This window comes from Heloderma suspectum, chromosome 4, assembly GCF_057233095.1.
Source record: "Heloderma suspectum isolate Gila_16-S chromosome 4, 16-S_ref, whole genome shotgun sequence".
Lineage (NCBI taxonomy): Eukaryota > Metazoa > Chordata > Lepidosauria > Squamata > Helodermatidae > Heloderma > Heloderma suspectum.
This window is the reverse complement of record NC_139461.1, coordinates 140,430,035-140,452,550: the sequence shown is the minus strand read 5'-3', so window position 1 is coordinate 140,452,550 and position 22,516 is coordinate 140,430,035. Positions and strand designations below refer to the sequence as shown.

General features: G+C 43.3%; 1 protein-coding gene across 1 annotated transcript in view; it reads right to left on the bottom strand.

The window, feature by feature from the left end:
- ADAMTS16 (ADAM metallopeptidase with thrombospondin type 1 motif 16) overlaps positions 1 to 22,516 on the bottom strand; it is a 108,853-nt gene that overhangs the window by 45,746 nt on the left and 40,591 nt on the right. The window contains exons 10-12 of the mRNA XM_084848157.1: positions 21,827 to 21,980; positions 19,445 to 19,540; positions 4,668 to 4,816 (exon numbers count right to left, since the gene is read on the bottom strand). Of these exons, the coding sequence (XP_084704283.1) occupies positions 4,668 to 4,816; positions 19,445 to 19,540; positions 21,827 to 21,980 (399 nt within the window). The remainder of the gene's footprint in view (positions 1 to 4,667; positions 4,817 to 19,444; positions 19,541 to 21,826; positions 21,981 to 22,516) is intronic.

Sequence of the window (22,516 nt, the reverse complement as noted above, 5' to 3'; positions counted from 1 at the left end):
CTGAAAAAAAGACTGAAATGGATCCAGATAATCAGTGTCATCCATGACTGCCTGGAGTGGCATGGCTACCACCCACTTCAGCACCTTGCCTATGAAAGGGATATTCACAACAGGTTTATAGTTATTAATATACTCTGGATGCAGGGAGTGTTTCTTTAGCCGTAGCCTCACAATCTCCTCCTTCCCCCCCACAAGAAGACATTCATCATCTCCTGGATCCGTGTGGTCAATCCCCTCTTGCTAGATATTATTAGCCAAGAAGGATAAGGGGTTGGCAGACACATGAAGAAACAAATGTGCTGGTCCCCAACACCACTGGCCAAATTACTGTAGAGCTGGATGGGATGGGGGTGGGTATTAGCAAGGAAATATCCAATAGAAGTGGAATGGCAATTATTTCACTTGAGAATGAATCTAAAGTTCTACCCATATGTCCAGGAGTGCAAAAATTCAGACATCCAGTTGCCACTGACAGCTAAAAAAATAAATTAGGTATGGTGATGGCACCTGGCTGGGGTGCTGAAGAGGACAGGTAACTGGTTTCTTACCCTCGCCAGGATGCTACTGTTTATAAGACCTGCCTGCTGCCTCCTCTTAGGATCGAACTACAGCTGACGTTAAATACATCTTTGTATTTAACATAAACTTTTAAAAAGAAAATGCAGCCGTGTGTGTGTGTATGTGTGGGGGGAGCTGATAGTTATCAGGGTCACAGCAAATGGGAAAGGGGGAGTTTAACCCTTTCCTCTCTTGCTGTGGGCCAGAGGAAATCTCCTCCTCCAAAGCTGCTATTTGCATTGGGAGGAAAACGCCAATAGAGGATTTCCTCTCAATGCAAATAACAGCTTTGGAGGAGCATTTTTTGAGAAGACTGCAGCAGGGGAGGAAAGGGATACATTCATCCTCACAGTTTGCTACAATCCTGAAAACTCTCAGCCCCTACCAAGTACCTCCTATTTGCATTTTTTAAAGCATAAAGACGTAAAAGAAATTACATCAAAGTGCAAAGACATAAAATAGACCTTACATCTAATCTGGCCCTTCTTCCCGTTGTCTCTCTATGTTATTCCTTTCCCAGCTCAGCTACATAGATCCATCATCTCCCTTGCAGTGCTCTGAAGCAGAGGTGAAGATGTGCTGGCACAGAGGCCAGAATGTATCAGTGTGAGCACAAATCTGTGGTGTGACCACTACACAGTATTCTGTCACTGCAGCTAAAAAAGGTATTGTGGAGTTGGAAAAAGTGCAGAAAAGGGCAACTAGAAGGTTCAAGGGGCTAGAGCATCTCCCCTATGAGAGAAGGCTACAACATATAGTTGGTTTTATTGTTGGCTTTTATTGTTGTTTTTATTGTTTTTATATTTTTATCACTTTTAATATTTAAATTGTTTTTATGCATTTTATTGTTGTGAGCTGCCTTGGGAGCACTTCTGCCCTGAAAGGTGGCCAAGAAATATTTTAAATAAATAAATAAACATCTAGGACTGTTTAGCAGAGAAATGGCAAGTAAGGGGAAACATGATAGAGGTGTATAAAATTATGTATGGTGTGGAGAAAGTGGATAGGAAAACATTTTTCTCCTACTCTCATAATACTAGAACCCTGGGCCATCCCATGAAGCTGATTGGTGGGAGATTCAGGACAGATAAAAGGATGGACTTCTTCACACAGCACATAGTTAAACTATGGAATTCGCTACCACAGGAAGTAGTGATGGCCACCAGTATGGATGGCTATAAAAGGGGATTAGACAAATGCAGGGAGGATAAGGCTTTCCATGGCTGCTAGTCCTGATGGCTATATGCTACCTCTAGTATGAGAAGCAGCATGCCTGTATACAGCAGTTGCTGGGGAACATGGACAGGAGGGCGCTGGTGCACTCATGTCCTACTTGTGGTTTTCCTGTGGGCACCTAGTTGGCCACTGTGTGAACAGAATGCTGGACTAGATGGACTCTCAGTCTGATCCAGCAGGGCTCTTATGTTCTTATGAGAACAGGATTCCTCTCCCTATTTGGCTCCTAGACAATCTTGCTGGCTCCTAGCTTGCAGACATTTTTTGCACCCTGCATCTATTTTAATCTCACTTGCTGATTACATAGAAAGGCATTACATTTCAGGAAACAGACTATAAACAAGATCAAACCAAAAACAAATTAAAGATTAAAAAAGATTGTCTGTGTCAGGGCTAAGGTCAACATGGAAAGGCCCCATATCTATGTTAATAAAGTTTATGGATGTGTACATTCCAAAGCTAAATATGCTTTGTGACTTGGTGGAGAGCATATTAAGGCTCTTAAAATGTTCTTTGTTGTGCCAAGGAAAGGTCAAACAATAAGCCTGGGGAACTGCAATTATGCATACCATATTATATCCTACATTTACCCCCTAGTGAGTAGACATCTTCCAGCTGTTGCTATTACTTAGCATGTATTCGGCACCAACGATACTTTGTATTGGTGAAACTGGTCAAGTGACATTGAGAAAATACCTTTTCTAATCTAATAGGGTAGTCAGTTGGACGATGTAGACAAGATCTGCCAGCTTCAGTACAGATATTCATGAGCACTGGATCACCCTTTGAGCCCACCTCCCCAATCTTGTCTATGGCCTGGTCTACACATTCAGCAGAAAGTGGTGGTAGAGTCTTGAGGTGAGTAGAACAGACTCTACCGCTCAGGGTATGCTCCGCTAAGTGAGTACTCAGCTAAGTAAAAGCAAAATAAAACAAATCCTCCCAGCATGTACAAAATTAGCTTCCACAGAGCTGGCTAGGCTACAAAAATTGTTCTTGACGTGCTAATATGTTGCAGGGAATGTTTTATGTGGGGGAACAGCAAGAAAATTGCATCACCCTTCTGCAACTGGAAGGGGTACAGTCCATTCTACTATCTCAGGACTCTGTTTCAACGGTATATATAATATACACTTTTATATCCCTAAAAGTCAAATAAGGGTGCAATCCTATACATGTTAGATAGAAAAAAGACCTACAATTCCAAGCATTCTGGGAATTGTAGGACTTTTTTCTGTCTAAACTGGCATAGGATTACACCCTTAATTGCATTTTGGATATAGCCATATACGTGTGTGTGTTCAAAAACAAACATATGTGCTTATTGTGATTGGTCAGTCAAAATCAATAACAGCGTTTCTCTCTAGGTTTTCCGGAGGTGCCGGAAAAATAACAAGTTGAACCTGACCATTCCACTTCAAAGGGTTTCTAAGATATCATGCAATGGAATCACTATTTCAGTTTCCTTTAAATGCTAAAGAAATTTTTAAAGGTGTCTTACAAAGAGTGCATTTTCATGATGAGTAACACTGGTGTTGATTTTCACAAAGATCAGTCAGAAAGTATTCTAAATACATCGGAGTCAAACATTTGTTGAGCAAGACCAACTCATGCCAGTGTGATGCAGTGGTTAGAACGTTGGGCATAGGTCAATGGAGACCCAGGTTCAAATCCCTGCTTACTGGATGACCTCAGGCCAATCGCTGTCCTTGATCTTAACCTACCTCACAGAGTTGCTGTGAAGATAAAAGGATGAGTCTATTATGCTCCCCAGAGAAAGGATGGGATATAAAATGTTTTTTTCTTAAACAGAAAACACTTTGCAGAAGTGGCCAAGAGTCTACTGAGATCTCATGCTTGTGGGGAATTTCCTTCCCTCAAGCATTCAAGATATTATTTGTTTATTTTTATATCTGCACCATGCCCTTCCTCCCAGGAGTTCAAAGGGACTGACTCCCATGTAAGGGAGGCTATTAACCTGGATTTCCCATATCCAACTTGGATGCTCTTGCTCCTGTCAGTGAACATATGACTTTCACTGAGCATGTAGCCCAGTGGGGGAAGCCCAAGGTATTTTGCTGCCTGAGGCAAAGACAACATGGTGTTCCCCGCCATTCAATGTAAGAGGCCAGCTGAACTTGCAGTTGAATCTTACTCCGACACTGACAGTGGGGTAGGGACCTCTACACCTGAGGGCAGCAGGCTAATCTAGAGGGTGAAGGCCAGGCCGTATGGCACAGAGCTCTGTTCTCCAAGAGAGGAGAATGGCTGAGAGACTCGGGAGCAACTGCCATCGGTGCCACCCAGCGTCTGCCACCTGAGGTGGTTGCCTCACTCTGACTAATGGTAGGGCCAGCCCTGTAACCCAGTGTTGTCTAATCCAATGGGCAATGGCTCTAAATGGTCTCAGATGTCTTTCCCAACCTTGCTACCTGTGATTCTTTTAACTAGCAATGTTGGGGATTGAAACTACGTTATGCATGTAAAACATGCACTCTACTCCTCTCTTGGAGAACAGAGCCACTGGCAAATGTATCACACTTGCTCTCAAAAGTGGGTAACCGAGTGCTGTGACTTGTAATATTTGTTATAAGCAGTGCATGCAATGCATATCTTTTGTGAAACACAATTTTGTCCTAGGGCTTGAGTTGCTGATACAAGACATTATTTCTAACACAGTATAGGCTCTTTTTGGCAACATGTAGCTCAGGGATGGGCAACTTGTGGCCCTCCAGATGTTTTGGCCTACAACTCTGGTCAGTCCTTGCCACAATGTTGAGGGATGATGGTAGGCCAAAATGTCCAGAAGGCCACAAGTTGCCCACCCCTTCTTCCGGTGCTTTTAAGGCTTGAAAAAGGACATTCTCAGTCACCTTGGATTAGTACAGTTTCGTTCTCGATGAGATATGCCGCCTCCACAGGTTCTGGAACATGCTGACCACCTGGACCACTCTGACCAATGCCCATGGGTTGGCTTGGGCCCTTCATCACCATACTTCACACACTGGCCACCACGACACCACTGCAACATACAATGTGTTTGCAGCTTATAGCTTGGGTTTGCACATTATTTTGCACTTTCAAAATGCAATTCATTTAAAATGAAATATTGCAATACTGCACAAGTGCATTAACATCTTTTGCTGGATATCAATTTTCTAAAGTTATTCACACAGACTCTCCCTCATGAAGAAGAAAATATGGTCTCTGTTAGGTTATCCATCCTGCCTAATCACGGAACTTGAAACTATATGTAATACTTTCTTGGCTTCCTGAAACTGCTTTTTACAACTATATTATTTATTACTAAGTTAATTAGATTGGTATTTTTATGCCACCTTTCCACCAAAAGGCCTTCAAAGTGAATCTGTGAGGTGAGGGCAATATAAATCTGGGGGAGAGTTACAGTCTAGACACCATTACCAAAAAGGTCCTGCCCTGTGTCACCACCACTCACACCTCTAACGGTGGCAGGACATAAAGCCATGCCTCCATTGATGAACTCAGTTGGTGGGTAGGTTCATACAGCAGAAGGCAGGTTTTAAGATACCCAGGGCCCAAACTACATAGGGCCTTCGAAGGCTTTAAAGGTCATGACTGGTGCTTTGAATTATGCTTAGAAGCAAACAGTGTAGATTAAACACTAAACATTATCCATGCTATGGGCACCTGAAAGTAGTCTTGCCACAGCGTTGTAGCTGTAGTTCCTGGACACATTTCAGAGGCAGCCCCACTTAGAACACATTATAGGAGTCTAGTTACAGTTATGTAGTATGCTGTGTGGTACTAGAAATACTTTCTGAGGACACAGCAACAAACCCACTGAGTTTACAATCATCAGGCCACTTCCAATTACAGTGAATCCTGCATCTGAACAAATGTACTTATATGATATACCAGTTTATAAAGAGCTGTTTGTCCCATTCACATTTTAAATTAATGATGGGGTGGATCTCAAAACAGGGAGGACTCAAAATGCAAATATTATTGACACTCAAGCTTATGTCAAGTCAGGCCCAGATTGCTTTGACTGGGCTTGTTTCAACCGCCTTCATCCATTGAAGCCCCCTCCCTCCCCGCCATCCCTTTACTTGTCTTCACTCAGGTTTATCCAGCAGTACCAGTAAGGGCTCCTGATAGGAGCATGAATTAGGCCCTACATGCTACCACCAGGATCTAGGATCACAGGAATCATGCAAAATGTAACTTCCTCGCTAGGAATGCCAGAAAACATTGGAGCTACATTTTCCATGGTTCCCATCAGCCCTCAGCACTGGGGCCTGATGAAAGCCCCACCACAAGCCCTCCCTGCTGTTCACAGCAGGTAAGTTTGGGAAAGGAAAAAGGGGTAGGGGGGCTATCGGGCCCTTTCCTGTGCCCAGTGACATCACTGGGAGTGTGACAGGTGGGCTAACGATAAAAATAAGTAATTTTCTAACATTTATAGAACAGTTTTGAACTTAATTTTCCTTAAGCCAAATCCAAAGAGGGCCAGAGGTGTGTACATTTTTAGATGTACACTTAAAAAACAGAAGAGGCACTCTGACTAATGCAATTGCAAGGAAGACTTATTTCTAAACAGATCAGTCACCCTCCTTGCTGTGAAGTGGCACTTCGTATGTGCCATACATGGTTCTAATGTATCATACATGTTTCTAAATGCAAAGTTTTCTTTCTTAATAACCTCTCCTCAGCCTCTAATGCCGCACTAATGCAGGAGACCTGTTTCAACGACAATACATCCATTCATCTAGCACTATATCCAGTATTTTAAATCATTTATTTGTTAAAATTCAGGCCTCATTTTAGGCTGACAAGCTGCTTTTAGAGGAATTTTTCAGAACAGCTTCATCAAATTTTGGGTGGTGGTGGTGGCGGCTGAATGCATCTAGGGCAGCAGGCGCTGCCCCCTGCCCTTCTATCACAAATCTGCAACATGCAAGTATGTGACGGAACACACATTGGGCGGAAGGTGAAGCATGAACTGAACATGCATTTGTGCAAATACAAGAAATTCCAAATATGAACACGAAACCTAGCTGCTATAAATACAGCCCTGGGGAGTGTGCGTGTGTGTGCGCGCATGTGCAAAAAACATTCCCATGCACATTCCATGTGCAAAAAACACCCATGAAATACAAAGTTAAAAACAGTCTGCCCACCTTCAAATTGTGTACATCATAAAAAACTACAGAATGTTCAATTGTGAGAATTTCTTAGCATTCAGAAGTCCTGCTATGATTGAGCTACAGCTAGAGGCGTGAGATGTTTCCTGTTTAGATGGGCTCTCTTTCCTCCGAGACAACTGGACTGTGTGATAAACTACCATTTGTCCAAGGTCACATCGCTTTTCCAGGAGACAAAACAATAAAGACTGCATTTCTTTTCACTATCTCCCAGTCTTAAATTGGGATCTTAATATAGTTCCCTGAACTGGACGATTTCCATGCTTGGCCTCAAGATGACCACGTACACAAAAGTATCTATCGAGGGTGAGTGTGGATCTTAGCTTTTATCCTAGAGAGTGAAGTCAAGTGGGCCTTAGGAAGCATTAGTAACAACGAAGCTAGTGGAGATGACAGTATTCCAGCTGAGCTATTTAAGATCCTAAAAGATGATGCTGTTAAAGTGCTGCACTCAATATGCCAACAAATTTGGAACACTCAACAGTGGCCACAAGACTGGAAAAGGTCAGTTTACATTCTAATTCCAAAGAAGGGCAATGCCAAAGAGTGTTCAAACTACCGTACAATTGCGCTCACTTCACATGCCAGCAAGGTGATGCTCAAAATCCTACAAGCTAGGCTTCAGCAGTATGTGAACCGAGAACTACCGGAAGTACAAGCGGGGTTTCAAAGAGGCAGAGGAACTAGACATCAAATCGCCAACATTCACTGGATCATGGAGAAAGCAAGAGAATTCCAGAAAAATGTCTATTTCTGCTTCACTGACTACGCTAAAGCCTTTGATTGTGTGGATCACAACAAACTCTGGCAAATTCTTAAAGAAATGGGAGTACCAGACCACCTTACCTGTCTCCTGAGAAACCTGTATGAGGGTCAAGAAGCAACAGTAAGAACAGGACATGGAATAACCGATTGGTTCAGAATTGGGAAAGGAGTACAAGGCTGTATATTGTCGCCCTGCTTATTTAATTTATATGCAGAGTACATCATGAGAAACGCTGGGTTGGACGAATCACAGGTCGGAATTAAGATTGCCGGGAGAATGATCAACAACCTCAGATATGCAGACGATACCACCCTAATGGCAGAAAGCAAAGAGGATCTAAAGAGCCTCTTGTTAAGGGTGAATGTGGAGAGTGCAAAAGCTGGTTTGAAACTCAACATTAAAAAAACTAAAATCATGGCATCTGGCCCCATCACTTCCTGGCATATAGAAGGGGAAGAAATGGAAGCAGTGACAGATTTTACTTTCTTGGGCTCCAAGATCACCACAGACGGTGACTGTAGCAATGAAATTAAAAGACACTTGCTCCTTGGGAGGAAAGCTATGGCAAACCTAGACAGCACAGTAAGAAGCAGAGACATCACCTTGCTGACAAAGGTCCGTATAATCAAAGCTACGGTTTTCCCAGTAGCAACGTATGACTGTGAGAGCTGGACTATAAGGAAGGCTGAGCGCTGAAGAATCGATGCTTTTGAACTGTGGACTGCAAGGAGGTCAAATCAGTCCATCCTAAAGGAAATCAACCCTGACTGCTCATTGGAAGGACAGATACTGAAGCTGAAGCTCAAATATTTCAGCCACCTAATGCGAAGAGAAGACTCCCTGGAAAAGACCCTGATGCTGGGAAAGATTGAAGATAAAAGGAGAAGGGGACGGCAGAGGATGAGATGGCTAGCATCACCGATGCAATGAATATGAACTTGAGCACACTCCGGAGACAGCGGAGGACAGGAAGGCCTGGTGTGCTATGGTCCGTGGGGTCACGAAGAGTCGGACACGACTGAACGACTGAACAACAACACAACAATGGTCACAAATGGAATGTAAATACTGCAGCTACATATGGGCTTAATTAGGTGTTCTGGGGGATACATGGCTGCTGCATCACCTCTAGTAACGTTTAGTAAAAATGTAGGATTAGATGTGGCATCATCACATTCAGCATTTCCTCACTTCCTGCAAATGGGAGCCAATGAAATGAAGAGGGGTGGAGACAAAAGTTGTGTAGTTGTTGCCAGGATGCTACCAGGGAGATGCGGCGGTGCAGGGCGGGGAGATACAGGGCGGAAGTATAATCATCACTCTTTATTAAGGTCCAGTGACCAATGTAGCACAATAATCAACATAAAACATGTTGACCAATAACAGGAAATAAGACAATATATGTATAAAACCAACAAATTATAAAAGTTCTAGACATTTCAGAAAAGTTCTAGACATTTCAAAGAAAAAAGTAAAAATTATATATATATATATATATATATATATATATATTTACACTGGGTGAATTGAGTAAATTCTTGACGGATTTTGCTTGCTGCTGCAAAAAATTTGGCAGCAATAATAGTGGATGCTTTTTTATCAGAAAGAAATAAAACGACATAAAATGCATCCGAGCGTCCGGGCAGTTCAGATAAAATGGGATCAATAAAAGTTCTATGATGTCGCAATAGAAAAGACAGTACAGAAGAGCAGGGGTCACTGTTTCAGTCTTTCCCAAGTCACAGGGACACTTCCGTTCGTAGTAGGGAGTTTTACGGAATCTACCCTCTAAAACAGTTGAGGGGAGGGAACTGAGATGTGCCAGTGTAAAAAGCTCTGTGATACTTCTGGACTGAGAGTAAATAGAAGTAATTTGCTGATGTGTGGAGTTGAAGTGCAATATCAATTAAAATGGAATTTAAAGTTAAACTCAAGTCAACTTGATATTCAATATCAGCTAGGCGTTGGCTGAGCATTGCTCTGGCCTTCTCATACCCCAGAGAGATCAAATAACTAGGGGACAGTCCATAAAACAAAAGCCTCTGAGATAAAACTTTGGTCCAGAAAGATTGAGATACATCTTGAAAGATTAATGGAGTTAGGCCTGATGGGGGGAAAAAAACTTTAACCAAAAGTTAAAAATGGCCAGCCAAGCCCTAAGTTTTAACCTTCTGGAGGCCAACTTCTAGTCTCAAAGCAGCATTGGAAACACAGTGGGGCATGTGGGGGACAGCCCATAGACATTTTGATTGTACTGCTTCCACGGGGGCAAAACTGGGGTACGGGCCGAGTTGTGTGCCGTACAGGAGTTGGTCTAATGATTTGGCTGCAAACAGCTTTACTGCTGCTGGTACAGAGTGAGCTCCTCTTGTATGGAAGGAATTTAGAATAGCAGTGGCACTTCTTTGGGCTGTCTGGGTGACATATTCTGCATGTGCCTTCTGGCTGCCATTAGCTTGGAAAACAACACCCAGGTAATTAAGGATCTCTGCCTGCCCAATCTTATGGCCATTAACAATTCAACTGTATGTCCTCGGTCTTTTGGTGAAGACCATAACCTTTGTCTTCTGATAACTTATTTGCAGATGTTCATTGTGACAATATTGGGCCAGGAGCAAGTATAGGCACCTGCAAGCCTATAGGTGACTGAGCCAGGATTACCGCATCATCGGCATAAAGTAGCACCAATAGGTGTCTATCAGCTAGCTTGGGAGGGTGGATGTCAAAACGGTCAAGAGCTTTAACTAATGAGTTAATGTAAAAGTTAAACAACAGAGGAGCAAGCATGCAACTTCGCTTTACACCTTTGAATGTTGAAACAGGGCTAGACAACAGACCCGCTGGGTTACATCTAAATGTTAAGGTGGTGCTTTCATGTAACTTATATATAAGAAGTAGTAAGCGGTGATCCACTGAAGTAGCCTAGGGCAGAAGTATGACATATCATAATTCCAGAGACAGTGCTGGTGGCCAAGCTATGTTTTGAAGAACTTTTGCCACTTGTCCTGCTAAGCCCCCTGCCCATGAAAATTTGTAGAATGTCTCTCACCCCCTGAAGAAATCACAGAGAACGCTACTTGCACATTCACAGCCCATGAATGGGGCAGTTCCAACACTACTTCCATCAAAATTGGAATGTATGTCCACCTTCTCTCTAACTGTGGTAGGACTGGTGTTAGCACACACTCTTTACCCTAAAAACAAATGGCTTGGAAGGCAGCCAATGTCTGCAAAACCCCCTTCCACCACACTTTAGAGCAGTGGTGCAAAATGCGTTTTCGCCCGAAGGCCAAATGTCATGTTGGAGAAGCTCTCAGGGGCTGCATTGCCATGGTGGGTGGGGCAAAGGGGGTGTGGCCAACACAAAAAATACCAGCATATTTTAGCTTAAAAGTCCTTCCTGCCAGTAACTCAGCTGTAGGAATTTCAGCCTTTTAGAATGGGGGAAAAATGGCTCAAAAGCCAAGAAAAGGAGGTGGGACAATGGGAAGAGGGTGTGGCCTTGTAGGGAACCCCAGAGGGCCAGTCTCAGACCCCCAGAGGGATGGATTAGGCTCCTGAGGTCCTGCACTCCTGCTTTAGAGTGTCCGCCTGTCGTCACCCTTTGTTAGGCATTATATGAAGAGATTATCTACTTTGGGTTTTTTAAGTGCCCATAAGTGCATCCTGCCATTTTTCAAAATAAAGAAGTAGAAAGAGCTGCAAACGTATATTCATTTTCTTTTGGTGTTCTGTGCCCTGGTTAGCCACTAAACAAGCTGAATGTTCAAGTTATTCCAGTTGAAGTATTTCAGGCTTTAGATCATGGTTAAAAAAGGAGTCTTGCTGTCACTGTCTTGCTTCGTTGACATCTGTAATTTATGACCCTTTAAAAAAAAGCTTAGTCAGCAATGAATCAGAGTTCAAAAGGAAAGCTAAATCTTAGGAAGGATGGCTGTCTGCAGCATCAGACTAGACCATTCCTCTCAAATTCCAAGAATAAAATAGACGGCAACACGATGGCTCTGGGATGTGGGCGTGCTCCAGGACCGACTGCCCTTGGCTGTTCAGGGTCTTTTGCCTGGCCACCTGCAGGTTTGTCTGGTCATTTCTGAGCTCCCATTTAGATCCATGGAGCAGTGTCGTTCCTACTGTTCTATGGCTGAATGATAGGTGCAGCAGTTTTTGTGGAAGGAGAACCTTCCAATTTTTTTTTGCATGGGGGAGTAAGTTTGCTTTCCCTTTCCACCAACCCCCTTTTTTGGGAATTCCTATGAAAATGGCATACATCATAGAGGGGCAAGAAACCTGCAAAATTTCTGAAGGACAGGAGCAGGGGCTAGGGAGATATGATGAATGAATGTTTAAGGCTTTTTTGTTTGTTTGTTTTCCGCTCAACTGGCACCAAAATCACAGAAAGTGCAGTAGGACACTGGGTAATGGATGTAGAGTAGGGCTGGGCAACATGCATCCCCCACTGCCCCCATCTCAGCCCCCAATTTTAAAAAAATATTTTTAAAATAAACAAAATGGTGCTCCATAGCAACTATAGAGCACTAAAACAGTAACATTTAGCTTGCAAACAAGATAAACATAATCCTTTTACTGCCACAGAGCACCATTTTGTTTCTCTCTCATATATAAAAGAGAGAGATAATATTTCAGTGACAAGCTGGCAATTTTCTACATGCTTTTCTTTAAACAGTGTGGCCTGCAGTGTGTATGTGTGTGTGTGTGTGTGTGTGTGGGCGGGGCAGTGTGTGGGTGGCGAAAATGGCTCCCAGACTTCCTGCAGTTGCCTACCCATGAAGTAGTAGAGCACATAGTGGCAAAGGGAAAAGGACTTGAACATCTAAAACATTTCAAACAAGCACACAATTCTATATCCTACAGATCCCACAGACTCCACGAAATCTCTTTTAACATTCTGGCTCTTGGGAGAGAGAACTAGCAAAGCACACTGAGCGCTGGAACAGTCCTGTGATATGTTATTTTAACATCCCCCACTGTGGGGGAAGCACTGTGATCGTAGAGCCCTGGTAAAACCATTAACTGTGATGAGAAGCTAGAGCTGTCAGTCATAAAACTACACCTCCTCCTCTCCTCAAACTCGTATTTTCCTTATATAGAAGGACTGTAGAGAAATGTGTCAATTTTTGCAGACACGCTCTCCATGTTCCTCCAATCACTAGTGAAGCTTTGGAAGGGTTCCGATTAGGATTTGGCCTGTTTCAGAGGAGTCCTGCTTTGATTTGGACATCTCATGAATCTACCCGAATCGGCACAGATTCAAATCCCAAATCTGATGCACACCTCTAGCCGATATTATTATTATTATTATTATTATTATTATTTTATTATTTATTACATTTTTATCCTGCCTTTTTTCCTCCAAGGAACTCAAGGTGGCGTACATAATCCTCCTCCTCCTCCATTTTATCCTCACAACAACAACCCTGTGAGGTGGGTTGGGCTGAGAGTCTGTGACTGGCCCAAAGTCACACAGTGAGCTTCCATGGCCGAGTGGGGACTAGAACCCGGATCTCCTAGCTCCCAATCCAATACTCTCACCACTACACCATGCTGGCTCTCCTTTTTACAATTTCTGTTCATATTTTATCCTATTATATTATAATAAACATAGAATCAAAGGGGAAAAGAATAAATTGAAGCTAATACCTGGTAAGGAAATAGCCAACATAATTTAATATGAAGTAATTACTATCAAGAAGAAAGGAATAGATCTATACTATCTGCACAGTCATTTTGTTCATAATACAGATTAGCTTTAATCCACTTAGACAGAAAATTGCTATTCATTCATCTGCCTTCTCTAAATCTTACAAGATTTATTCCTTCAATTCACATGACTATTTCCCAACAATCTGCTCATCAATCAGTGGCAGATTGGGGGATCACCATATCTTTCCTATTTCAGTTGCAGCTGTTGTTGTTTGAAACCAATTCTATATCCAGTTTCTTAAGAATATTATCTGGATAACTAAAAAGTAACACTGAGGCTGCAATCCAATACCCCTGGGAATAAGTCTCACTGAACTCAATGAAGCTTAGGTCTTCTGAATAGACATGTATAGGATTCCATTGCAAAGGGTCCTGACTGAGGCAGTTGATAACCCTCAGTTCTGTTTATTATCTGTATAACCTGGTTCCAAAGCTTATACAGAATTGCATGTTGCTAGTAAGAACATAAGAACCAACCTGCTGGATCGGACTAAACGCCTTGCTAGTATAGCATCCTGTCTCTCACAGTGGCCAGCTGGATGCTTATGGGCAGCCCACGAGTAGGACATGAATGCAACAGCACCTGCCTACTCATGTTCTCCAGCAAACTGATACTGAGACACACTCTGCCCCTGATACTGGAGCTATTCTATAGCCATCATGAATGGTAGCCACAGATAGCCTTATCCTCCATGGATTTGTGCAGCCCCCTTTGGAATCCATTTAAGCTAACAGCCATTCCCACATCTGATGGAAGAGAATCCCACAGTTTAACTCTGTGCTGACTAAAGTCTAAGAAGGCGTGCTTTGCTGTTGTTTACAAATGCATAGTGGGTGCAGTCTGCAGCCCACTGCATGGCACTTCCCTCCCTCAACCATGAAACTAAGAGGTTTGCTTGTGAAATGAGAAAAAAATTCCCTTCCTTTCAAAACCACAAAAGGGAAGACCCTATATGGGCAGGCACGTGATACACTTCAGTTTCACTGTTTCACTTTCACATTTTCCCTAGATTTGAAGTCCATCACCAAGAACTAGTGCTGTGCCGAAAATTTTGATTCTTCCATTTTTGGCATGGGGGGGGGGTGCGTGGAAATGAAAACTCTGGCACAAGAGGCTGGGAGAGGTGAGAATTTCAGATAATTTCTCCTTTGGGGAGGGGGACAGGGTTTCCACATAATTTTTAAAGCATAGGCAATTCTTGAGGGGTCTTCTTTCTATTTTTTTTTAAACACCCCCTGCGCTTGCAGGAGCCCAGGAGGACTCTTCTTCATCCTGTCTTTCTGAACTCCCAGGAGACCATGTGACCTCGCCCTCTCCAATAGGCATTTAGGAAGAACACCCGACTGGAGAGGAATCCTGGACTCCTGAAAGTGCAGGGGGTCCTTTAAAAAAAATAAAAAATAGAAAGAAGACCCCTCAGGAATTGCTTACGCTTAAAAAAAACTATGTGGAAACCCTGTCCCTCTCCTCAAGGAGAAAATTATCTGAAATTCTCCCCCTCCCTGTGAAACAGGCAGAAAAAACAATGCATCTTTTGCAGGGAGATAAAGAGTTCCTCAAAACAGGGGGCAGGATTTGGCACAGCACTACTCAGAACTCAGGTCTGAAGGGGTACCAATACCACACTATTAAATCTGCAAATCGGCTCCCATAAAGTACATATATCTGAGGCCTTCACACACATCAGGCAAAGTAGGTAACACTGACACACGTTGGGGAAATAGACCTGTGGCCACCTGTTTTGTCCCCAGGCCTAGCTTGCCTGTATTCATTGGTCATAATGAGCTTCTGCCACGCATTGAAAACTTGGTTGTTTAGGCAGGCATCTGGGGCAGGTTAGGGTATTTTTAGACAATGTTTTAATGTGTGATTTTACTGTTTTAAACTGGATTGCTTGTACATCGCCCAGAGTAGCTGGGTGACCGGCCAGATGGGCGATTAAGAAATTTAATAAAACAAACAAATAAATAAATAAATAAGGTATAACTCATGCATATACTCCAGCAAGCCTTCCAAATCAGAATTGCAGGGGGTTTCGCCCTGTGCTTCTATATTAGCCTATACGTGCGGATATGAGCTGGGCTAGTACACGAGGGAGGTGGAGGTGAGCCATGACCAGAGTAAAGGGAATCCATTGGTTTTACCTACTTTGCCTTACAAGGCTCAGTTTTGATAAGCAACTTCTGGATTTGGATGTGCATCCAGAGACATGCTGAAGCCTGCTTCTGTGTGTGGATCACCTTTTCAGGATCAGAGCACTGGTGCTTATATCCTTATATTTCAGAGGAACTACCCACAGTCATCTCATCAGATTTTCTGTTATTGTTATGGATTCATCTTGATGTTAACCCCTCATACTTATGAGAATGACTTATGGCAAGTGACACTTTAGAAATAGTAAATGGGAGAACATAGTAAAGAAAGCAAACAGACTGTATATACTATCTGATTTATAGATGAAGTAATCTGTTTGAGATTAATTGTTCCTGTCTGTTATTCTTGGACAAAAATACACAGACATCACTTCTCTTGGGACTGTCAGCCAGGATTACACCCCATTTAACCTAAAAGCACATGTTGGCTTTGATGTGAAGAGCTTAAATTGTGTCTGTCTGCATTCATCTTGACATGTGCCTTGTGTATGATATCCTTAAAATCTAGACTGGAGTCAAATGACTCAACAGTTTGGTTTGGAAAAAGAGCCTGATATAGTATTTCTTTTTTCTAGGGCTATTTCTCTTCAAAATTATAGCTAACGTGATAATGATAGTTTGAAAAACTGATATACCTCCCTTCATTAAAAATTCCAAGGCTTCATTATCAATTCATTAAATTTAATAAATTTAAATCCATATAACTTCATTATCAATTCATTAAAACAACAATTAAAATAGAAATAAAAATTCACAATGAAACAGGGAGTCTAACTAGGGCTAAGCATTAAAATCAGTTTTTAACAGGCATTGAAACACCATCAGGGTTGGCACCTGTCATACTGCAGGTAGGAGAGAATATCAATGGCAGGGCACTACAACCAAAAAGGCTGTCCCGCTGAATGCCATCAGATGTATGTATGCAGATATCGGAACAATCAGGAGGCCCTGATCGGTAAATCTCAATGAATGGACAGGTTGACTGGAGAGAAGATGCTCCCCTGTGGCACCCCTTAGCACAATTGCCAGGGGGCTGAGAAACAGTTGTCCTATGCCACTCTATGGAGACAACCCTGCAGATAGGAGCAGAACCATGGCAAGACAGTGCCCTGAACTCCCAACTCACTGAGCCAGTCCAGAAGGATACCGTGATCAATGGTATCAGAGGCCACTGAGAGATCAAGAAGAATCAACACGGTTCCTTGTCCTCCTGCCCCCCACCATCTCTCTCCCAGTAATGGGCATCCACCAGGGCGCTCAAGGCTGAGTCTGTCCCGAACCGGGTCTGAAACCAGACTGGAATGGGTTTAGATAACCTGCTTCCTCCAGGAGTGCCTGGAACTGAGCCACCACTACCCTCTCAAGCACCCAACCCCCAAAGGGGGCATTTGCTATCAGGGAGTAGTTATCATATGCCTCTGAGTCTACGGTAGGCTTTTTCAGAAGTGTGTGCACTAAGGGAGCGGTGCACCATCCTCTGTAAGGATGGACAGCACCGCTCCCTCACACAAAGAATCACACCCCAGACCCATCCAGTCAGTCCCCCTCACCCCACAGCTTGCTCAGACTAGCCAAGATGGTCAGGGGTTACAGGATTCATGGTTGGCTAAATTGCTACCAGTACCTTGTCCTCATTCTCACGCCTCAAAAGCTGAAACTGATCCCACAGATCTAAACCAGATGGCATATTGGACACTTTGACCGAATCTGCAACAACAACAGCATCAAGGTCACTGCAGAGACGACGAGCGACTTTACCTTCAAAGCGCCTCACCAACTGATCACAGCAAGACTAACTAACATGGGTTCCAAAACCCCAAGAGATGTCCAAAAAGTAGCTGCATTCATAGATCAGTAGGTTATTTGCAGCTCCTTCCCACCTCCTTATGGCAACTTCGAAGCCCCACAAAGGTGACCAAAAGTGGGAAGAGGGGAGGAGAAAATTCCTGCATCACTCGGTCCACATTGCTCCTCCTCTCTGTGGACTCAGAAAGGCATGAAAGAGCTGGTGGGTGTTTTTCCATCTTACTGCAGCCAGCCATGCTGCAACTGCCCGTGTCTGAGGGTCAAAATAAACACGACACCATTCATACAATTATCAGGGGCATGAATGGTTGTTTAAGTGTCAAGACCCTGGTGAGGGGGTGGTTCAACTCTTCATCTCCTGCTGTGGTCTCGATCCAGAACAAGGGGTGTGTGCACGCACAGCTGCTATCTGTACTAGAAGGAAAGCTTCCATTGGTGCAGATGGAGCGTCTCCCGGTGTAAAGAGCAGGGTCAAAGCCCTTCTCCCTCCCTCCTCTACCAGAGTCAGAACTGGATTGGGCCACCTGCACCTGATGTTTACACTTAATGAAATGAAGGAAGAAAAAGGGGAGAACTGAGAGATGAGGCTACGGAGAGACACTTGGGTGGGAAAAGGGGGAGGTAATGGAGATATGGGGTACAGAGAGACCCATGTGGTTGACCGATAAAAGAACGGGTGACAGATAGATTGTTAGTTCGATTCAGAGAGACCTGTGATGGTGCAGAAAGAAGAGAAAACATGCACTAGTGTGCAGAGAGAAATGGGGGTTTAACACAGAATGGATTAAAAATTAAAAAAAAAACCCTGTTAAACTGGAGGGGAAAATGCTTTCCCACAGAATACAGTGATATGGCCCTCTTGAATTAGCAAAATGTAAGTGTGGCCCACAGAGATCTGAGGTTTGCATCCAAAGTGTAAAGTTTAGTGGAAACTATTCTCAGCAAATTTGGGGATGGAGAAGAAATGAGGTGGTAGAAACAGCACTGAGCACAGAAGAGGACATAGAAATATGCAACAAAGCTGCTTCACACATATATGTATATCACTTGATCATTCATGCTCTTCCAAGTCACTCCCTCTATGAAAAAGTATTGTCTGAGACATGGGGCCAGGTGACAGAAAGAGCTTTCTCAACAGTGATTAATCTGTGATGGCTCATTCACACATGCAGGTCATCAATCAGGGCCAATTCAAACATTCCTTTGGTGGTGTGGCTGCCACCCAGAATGGCAGCTGCATAGCTAGGGCTCCGTGCGGCTATGGAGATGTTCATGTGTTCTTCCCATGTGAACCTACAAGATTGTATGGGATGTACCAGCACCAGCCCAGTGATGCTAAAGCAATTATTCCCCACACAATCCAATGGACCCTCTTGAGAAGACTAAGCACTCTCACAGCTGTGGGGAACCCTGACCAGCAGCTGCCATTTTTAAAATGGCAGCAATACTACCAAAATAATATTTTAATTGGGCCTTAATGTTGCAGCCACTAAAAGATGAGCCTGCATGTTTGATTCACTTAAAGAAGCAGCAGAAACACATCTTACTATGAAAGATCACAGTATTTGTCAAATTTTATCTGTTACACGAAATGTGAAATGCTATCAGTAGGTTGAAAGAAAAGCAAGGATGCCTCTAGTTTGCATCTGCACATACGACCTCCATAATACTCTTTACTGACAAATAAGAAACCCAGAGACAGTAAATTCTTTCAATATTATTTGCTTCTTATAACTAAGCATACTGATTCTTTTTTGCAAGATCAATCTTTCTGTAATAAATGGTCAATGGAGATTTCCTAGTAAAGACAGAATAAAAGTATATCTACGTTTAACATACTGGACTATTTTAAATGGGTCTTGTGATTAAAACATATCAAATGATCCTCTTTTCTCTGTAACTTTAGTTTTATAAGCATTTAAAATATGGATACAATATCGGTTACTCCCCACGCCCAATTCCCCATGTCCACCCTCACCCATGTCCAGCCCCACCCATTCAAAAACCCCTTTCTTACCATGTCGTAACCACACATTGTACCTTCTGCAGCTGGCATGAATTTGGTTTCACATTTTCTGCCTACCCGATGGCACCACAGGGCTTTGCAAATATCCTATTTGGATGGAAGGGGGTGGGGGAACAGCAATAAACTTGAAGGAATGATTAGGAATGATTTCCAGATATATCCAGTTATAACTAAAAATGGCTAAAAGAAAGCAAAATCATGCTGTTTGCAGGTGATGTACTACATTCACATTAGAGCATTTTTTTATGATGCCAATCACAAAGAACAGCACTGAGAACCAATGGATCCATTGACAATAATAGGACTTGGGCATACATAACTTTCACTGGATTACACCTACTATGTGGAGGTAAATTTCTCTAAAATAATGGGGTTTATGTCCATGTATTTAAGATCAGCATACCAATCTATTAAATGGTTAAAGAGAAGCCAAGTAGCTCTTCTCTAGATTACTCCGCCATCTGAGGTACAGCAGATGGTTTCTGGGAAAGGGTGTTTTCAGTGTTGGCACCCCAGCTTTGGAGTGCTCTCTCCAGAGGTGGCTGATATCTCTGATGTCTTTCCAGCACCAAGCGAAGGTCTCTCTTCCCGCCCTCCAGCTTTTGAACTTTTGTTGGTCTTTTTTATTCTGGCTTGTATATAAGTATTCTGCCACTTTTAGCTTATTTTTTTATGTATTAGTTGTTTTATTGTGTTTGTAAGCTGTCCTGGTAGCTAGTTTGAAGACTGCCATATTAATCTTACACATCCTATTCAATACTGGGTTAGGTTTAAGGTTTTGGTACCAGTGTACAAAGCCCTAAACAACTGGGGAACAGGATACCTGAGAGAGCACCTTCTTCCTTACCAACCTGCCTGGTCACTGAGGTCATCACAGGGCATGGTGGTTCCACATGGACCTATGATCCGATTGGAGTCCACCCAAAGAATGTGGTGGCCTCCTTTCTTTCAAACTTCCTATCTCTGGAGGTCAGGCAGGTGCCAGCATTGTGCTGCTTCTGGCACCTCCTGAAAAGCGCTCTTTTCCAGGAAGAATTCCTTAACTGACCAGCTATGTTTTTATTCATGTTTTTAAAAGAATTTTAATATGGTGTTTTAATCTTTTTATTGCTTTACCTTTTATGTTCACCACTCCAGAATCTACTTTAGATATGGAGCAGTATAGAAAAGTTGTAAATAAATAAATCTTAATAAATGACTGACTCAACGGGCAATTTAAACCAGCGTTAGCGTACTGACTTTTAATGCAGACAGTGTGAACATGTATACAAGAGATAAAAATAATACTGGGAGAACCTTAAGCGTGAACTTAGAGATTTGGTCATCTTGGTCACTGGGAACGGCTGACTGCTAAGTGCCAGGGTCTTTAAGAAAAGAACCATCATGTTTCTTTCACGGGCATGGATGCTCTACTAAATGGGCAATCTACCACCAGTGCCATATTCTGCCAGGCATCAAAGGAGTTGTAGTTCACCCTCCATGATCCCGGGCCGAAAAGGACACTGGCGGCAACTTTTTCAGTTTAGAAAGCAGCACAGGGCGTGAGGCCAATGAGAGCGCCACTCTCTCCCATCCTGGCCTTAAGATCAGCATTGACCCCTTGAGGCCAGGGTGACAGGAATGTGTGCGAGAGCAGCATCAAGGCGGGCAACCCGCACAAGATGGGCTCTGCCGCCTGTCTCAATTCTGCTCTCAGAAATGGAGCAGGGATGTTGCCCCAGGTGAGCACCTCTACTTGATTACTCTCAACATCCCTACATTAGTCTAATCTGGTTGAACAGTCATCCCCCCCCCACAAGGAACCCTGGGAACTCTAGTTCAGTGAATGGGTCTAGGGGTTTCTAGCAGAGCCTTTTTGGCACCCGCATAATGACAGTTCCCAGGGTTCTTTGGAGACAGTCGTGATACTTAAAGCTGTGCTAAAAATGGTAATTGCAGATTAAAAATGCCCATGGAATCACTGATTTTGCAAGGTGTTCGTCACTGCCTTGCTCATACAAAGATTAGTATTAAACGGCAGTACAACATCTTCCCACAGAAGACACAGGTCTTCCATAACTAATTCTACAAAAGTATGAGAGCCAGAGTGGTGCTTTGGCTAGAGCAGCTTTGCCCAACCTGGTGCCCTCCAAATGTGTTGGATTACAACACCCATCATTCCCAGCCAGCCTTGGACTGAAGAGACCAGGGTTCAAATCCAGGCTCATATCTTGGTGACATGGAGTGAGTCACTATCTCTCAGCCTAACCTACCATACAGAGCTGTTGGGAAGATAAAATGGGTGGTGGTGGTGTTTATAATTCGTGTGCATTGTCCTGAGCCACTTGGACTGGGGGCAGGATAAAAACGAATTTTAAAAATCCAGCTTCTTACCTTCTTAAAGTCCATCATGCACAGCTTGGCTTTCTCTCCAAACTGCCACTTGCACTGAGTGGCTGCATCATACAGCTCTCCTGGAAGCTTCTCTGGGTATTTGTACTCATGCACAGGCTTCGGCTGATCAGCAAGACACAAGGACTGGGCTGAGCTACAAGAAACCCAAACAAGGTATCTCTGGAGATGTCAAATGCAGTTTTAAAAAGGCCCTGTGCTGAAGCTAGCCAGTTGTGAAACAAGACAGCTTTAGGTTACAACCCTCCTGGACAAGTTTTGAAGAGGCACAGGTGGAAGATGTTTTTACAGCACTCCCCGTGGTAGAAAAAACTAGGTCTCTCTATGGTGGAAGGCCAGGAGATAGTACAGCTGCTAAAGAACTGTGAGCTGACTTTATGCGAGGTGACAAAGCTATTGCTGCAGACATCTGTGCAGGCCAGCCCCTGGATCTGGCTCCTGAAGGAAAAAGGACCTACTGCTGCCGGTATATCACTGCTTGAGCTGAGATGCTATGCAGGCCCCTGTTCTACTGAGGAGGCCAGTGGCTTCCAGGCCATAAGAACATCACTGAAGAGCAAACTACACGTGCCAGTCTAAGCACATCCTGCCCAAGCAATGCTCTTGTCTTGGAGATTACCCTAGAAATGGTTTGCACAGAACATTTGAGAACAACTGTGCCCCGGAAGAAGT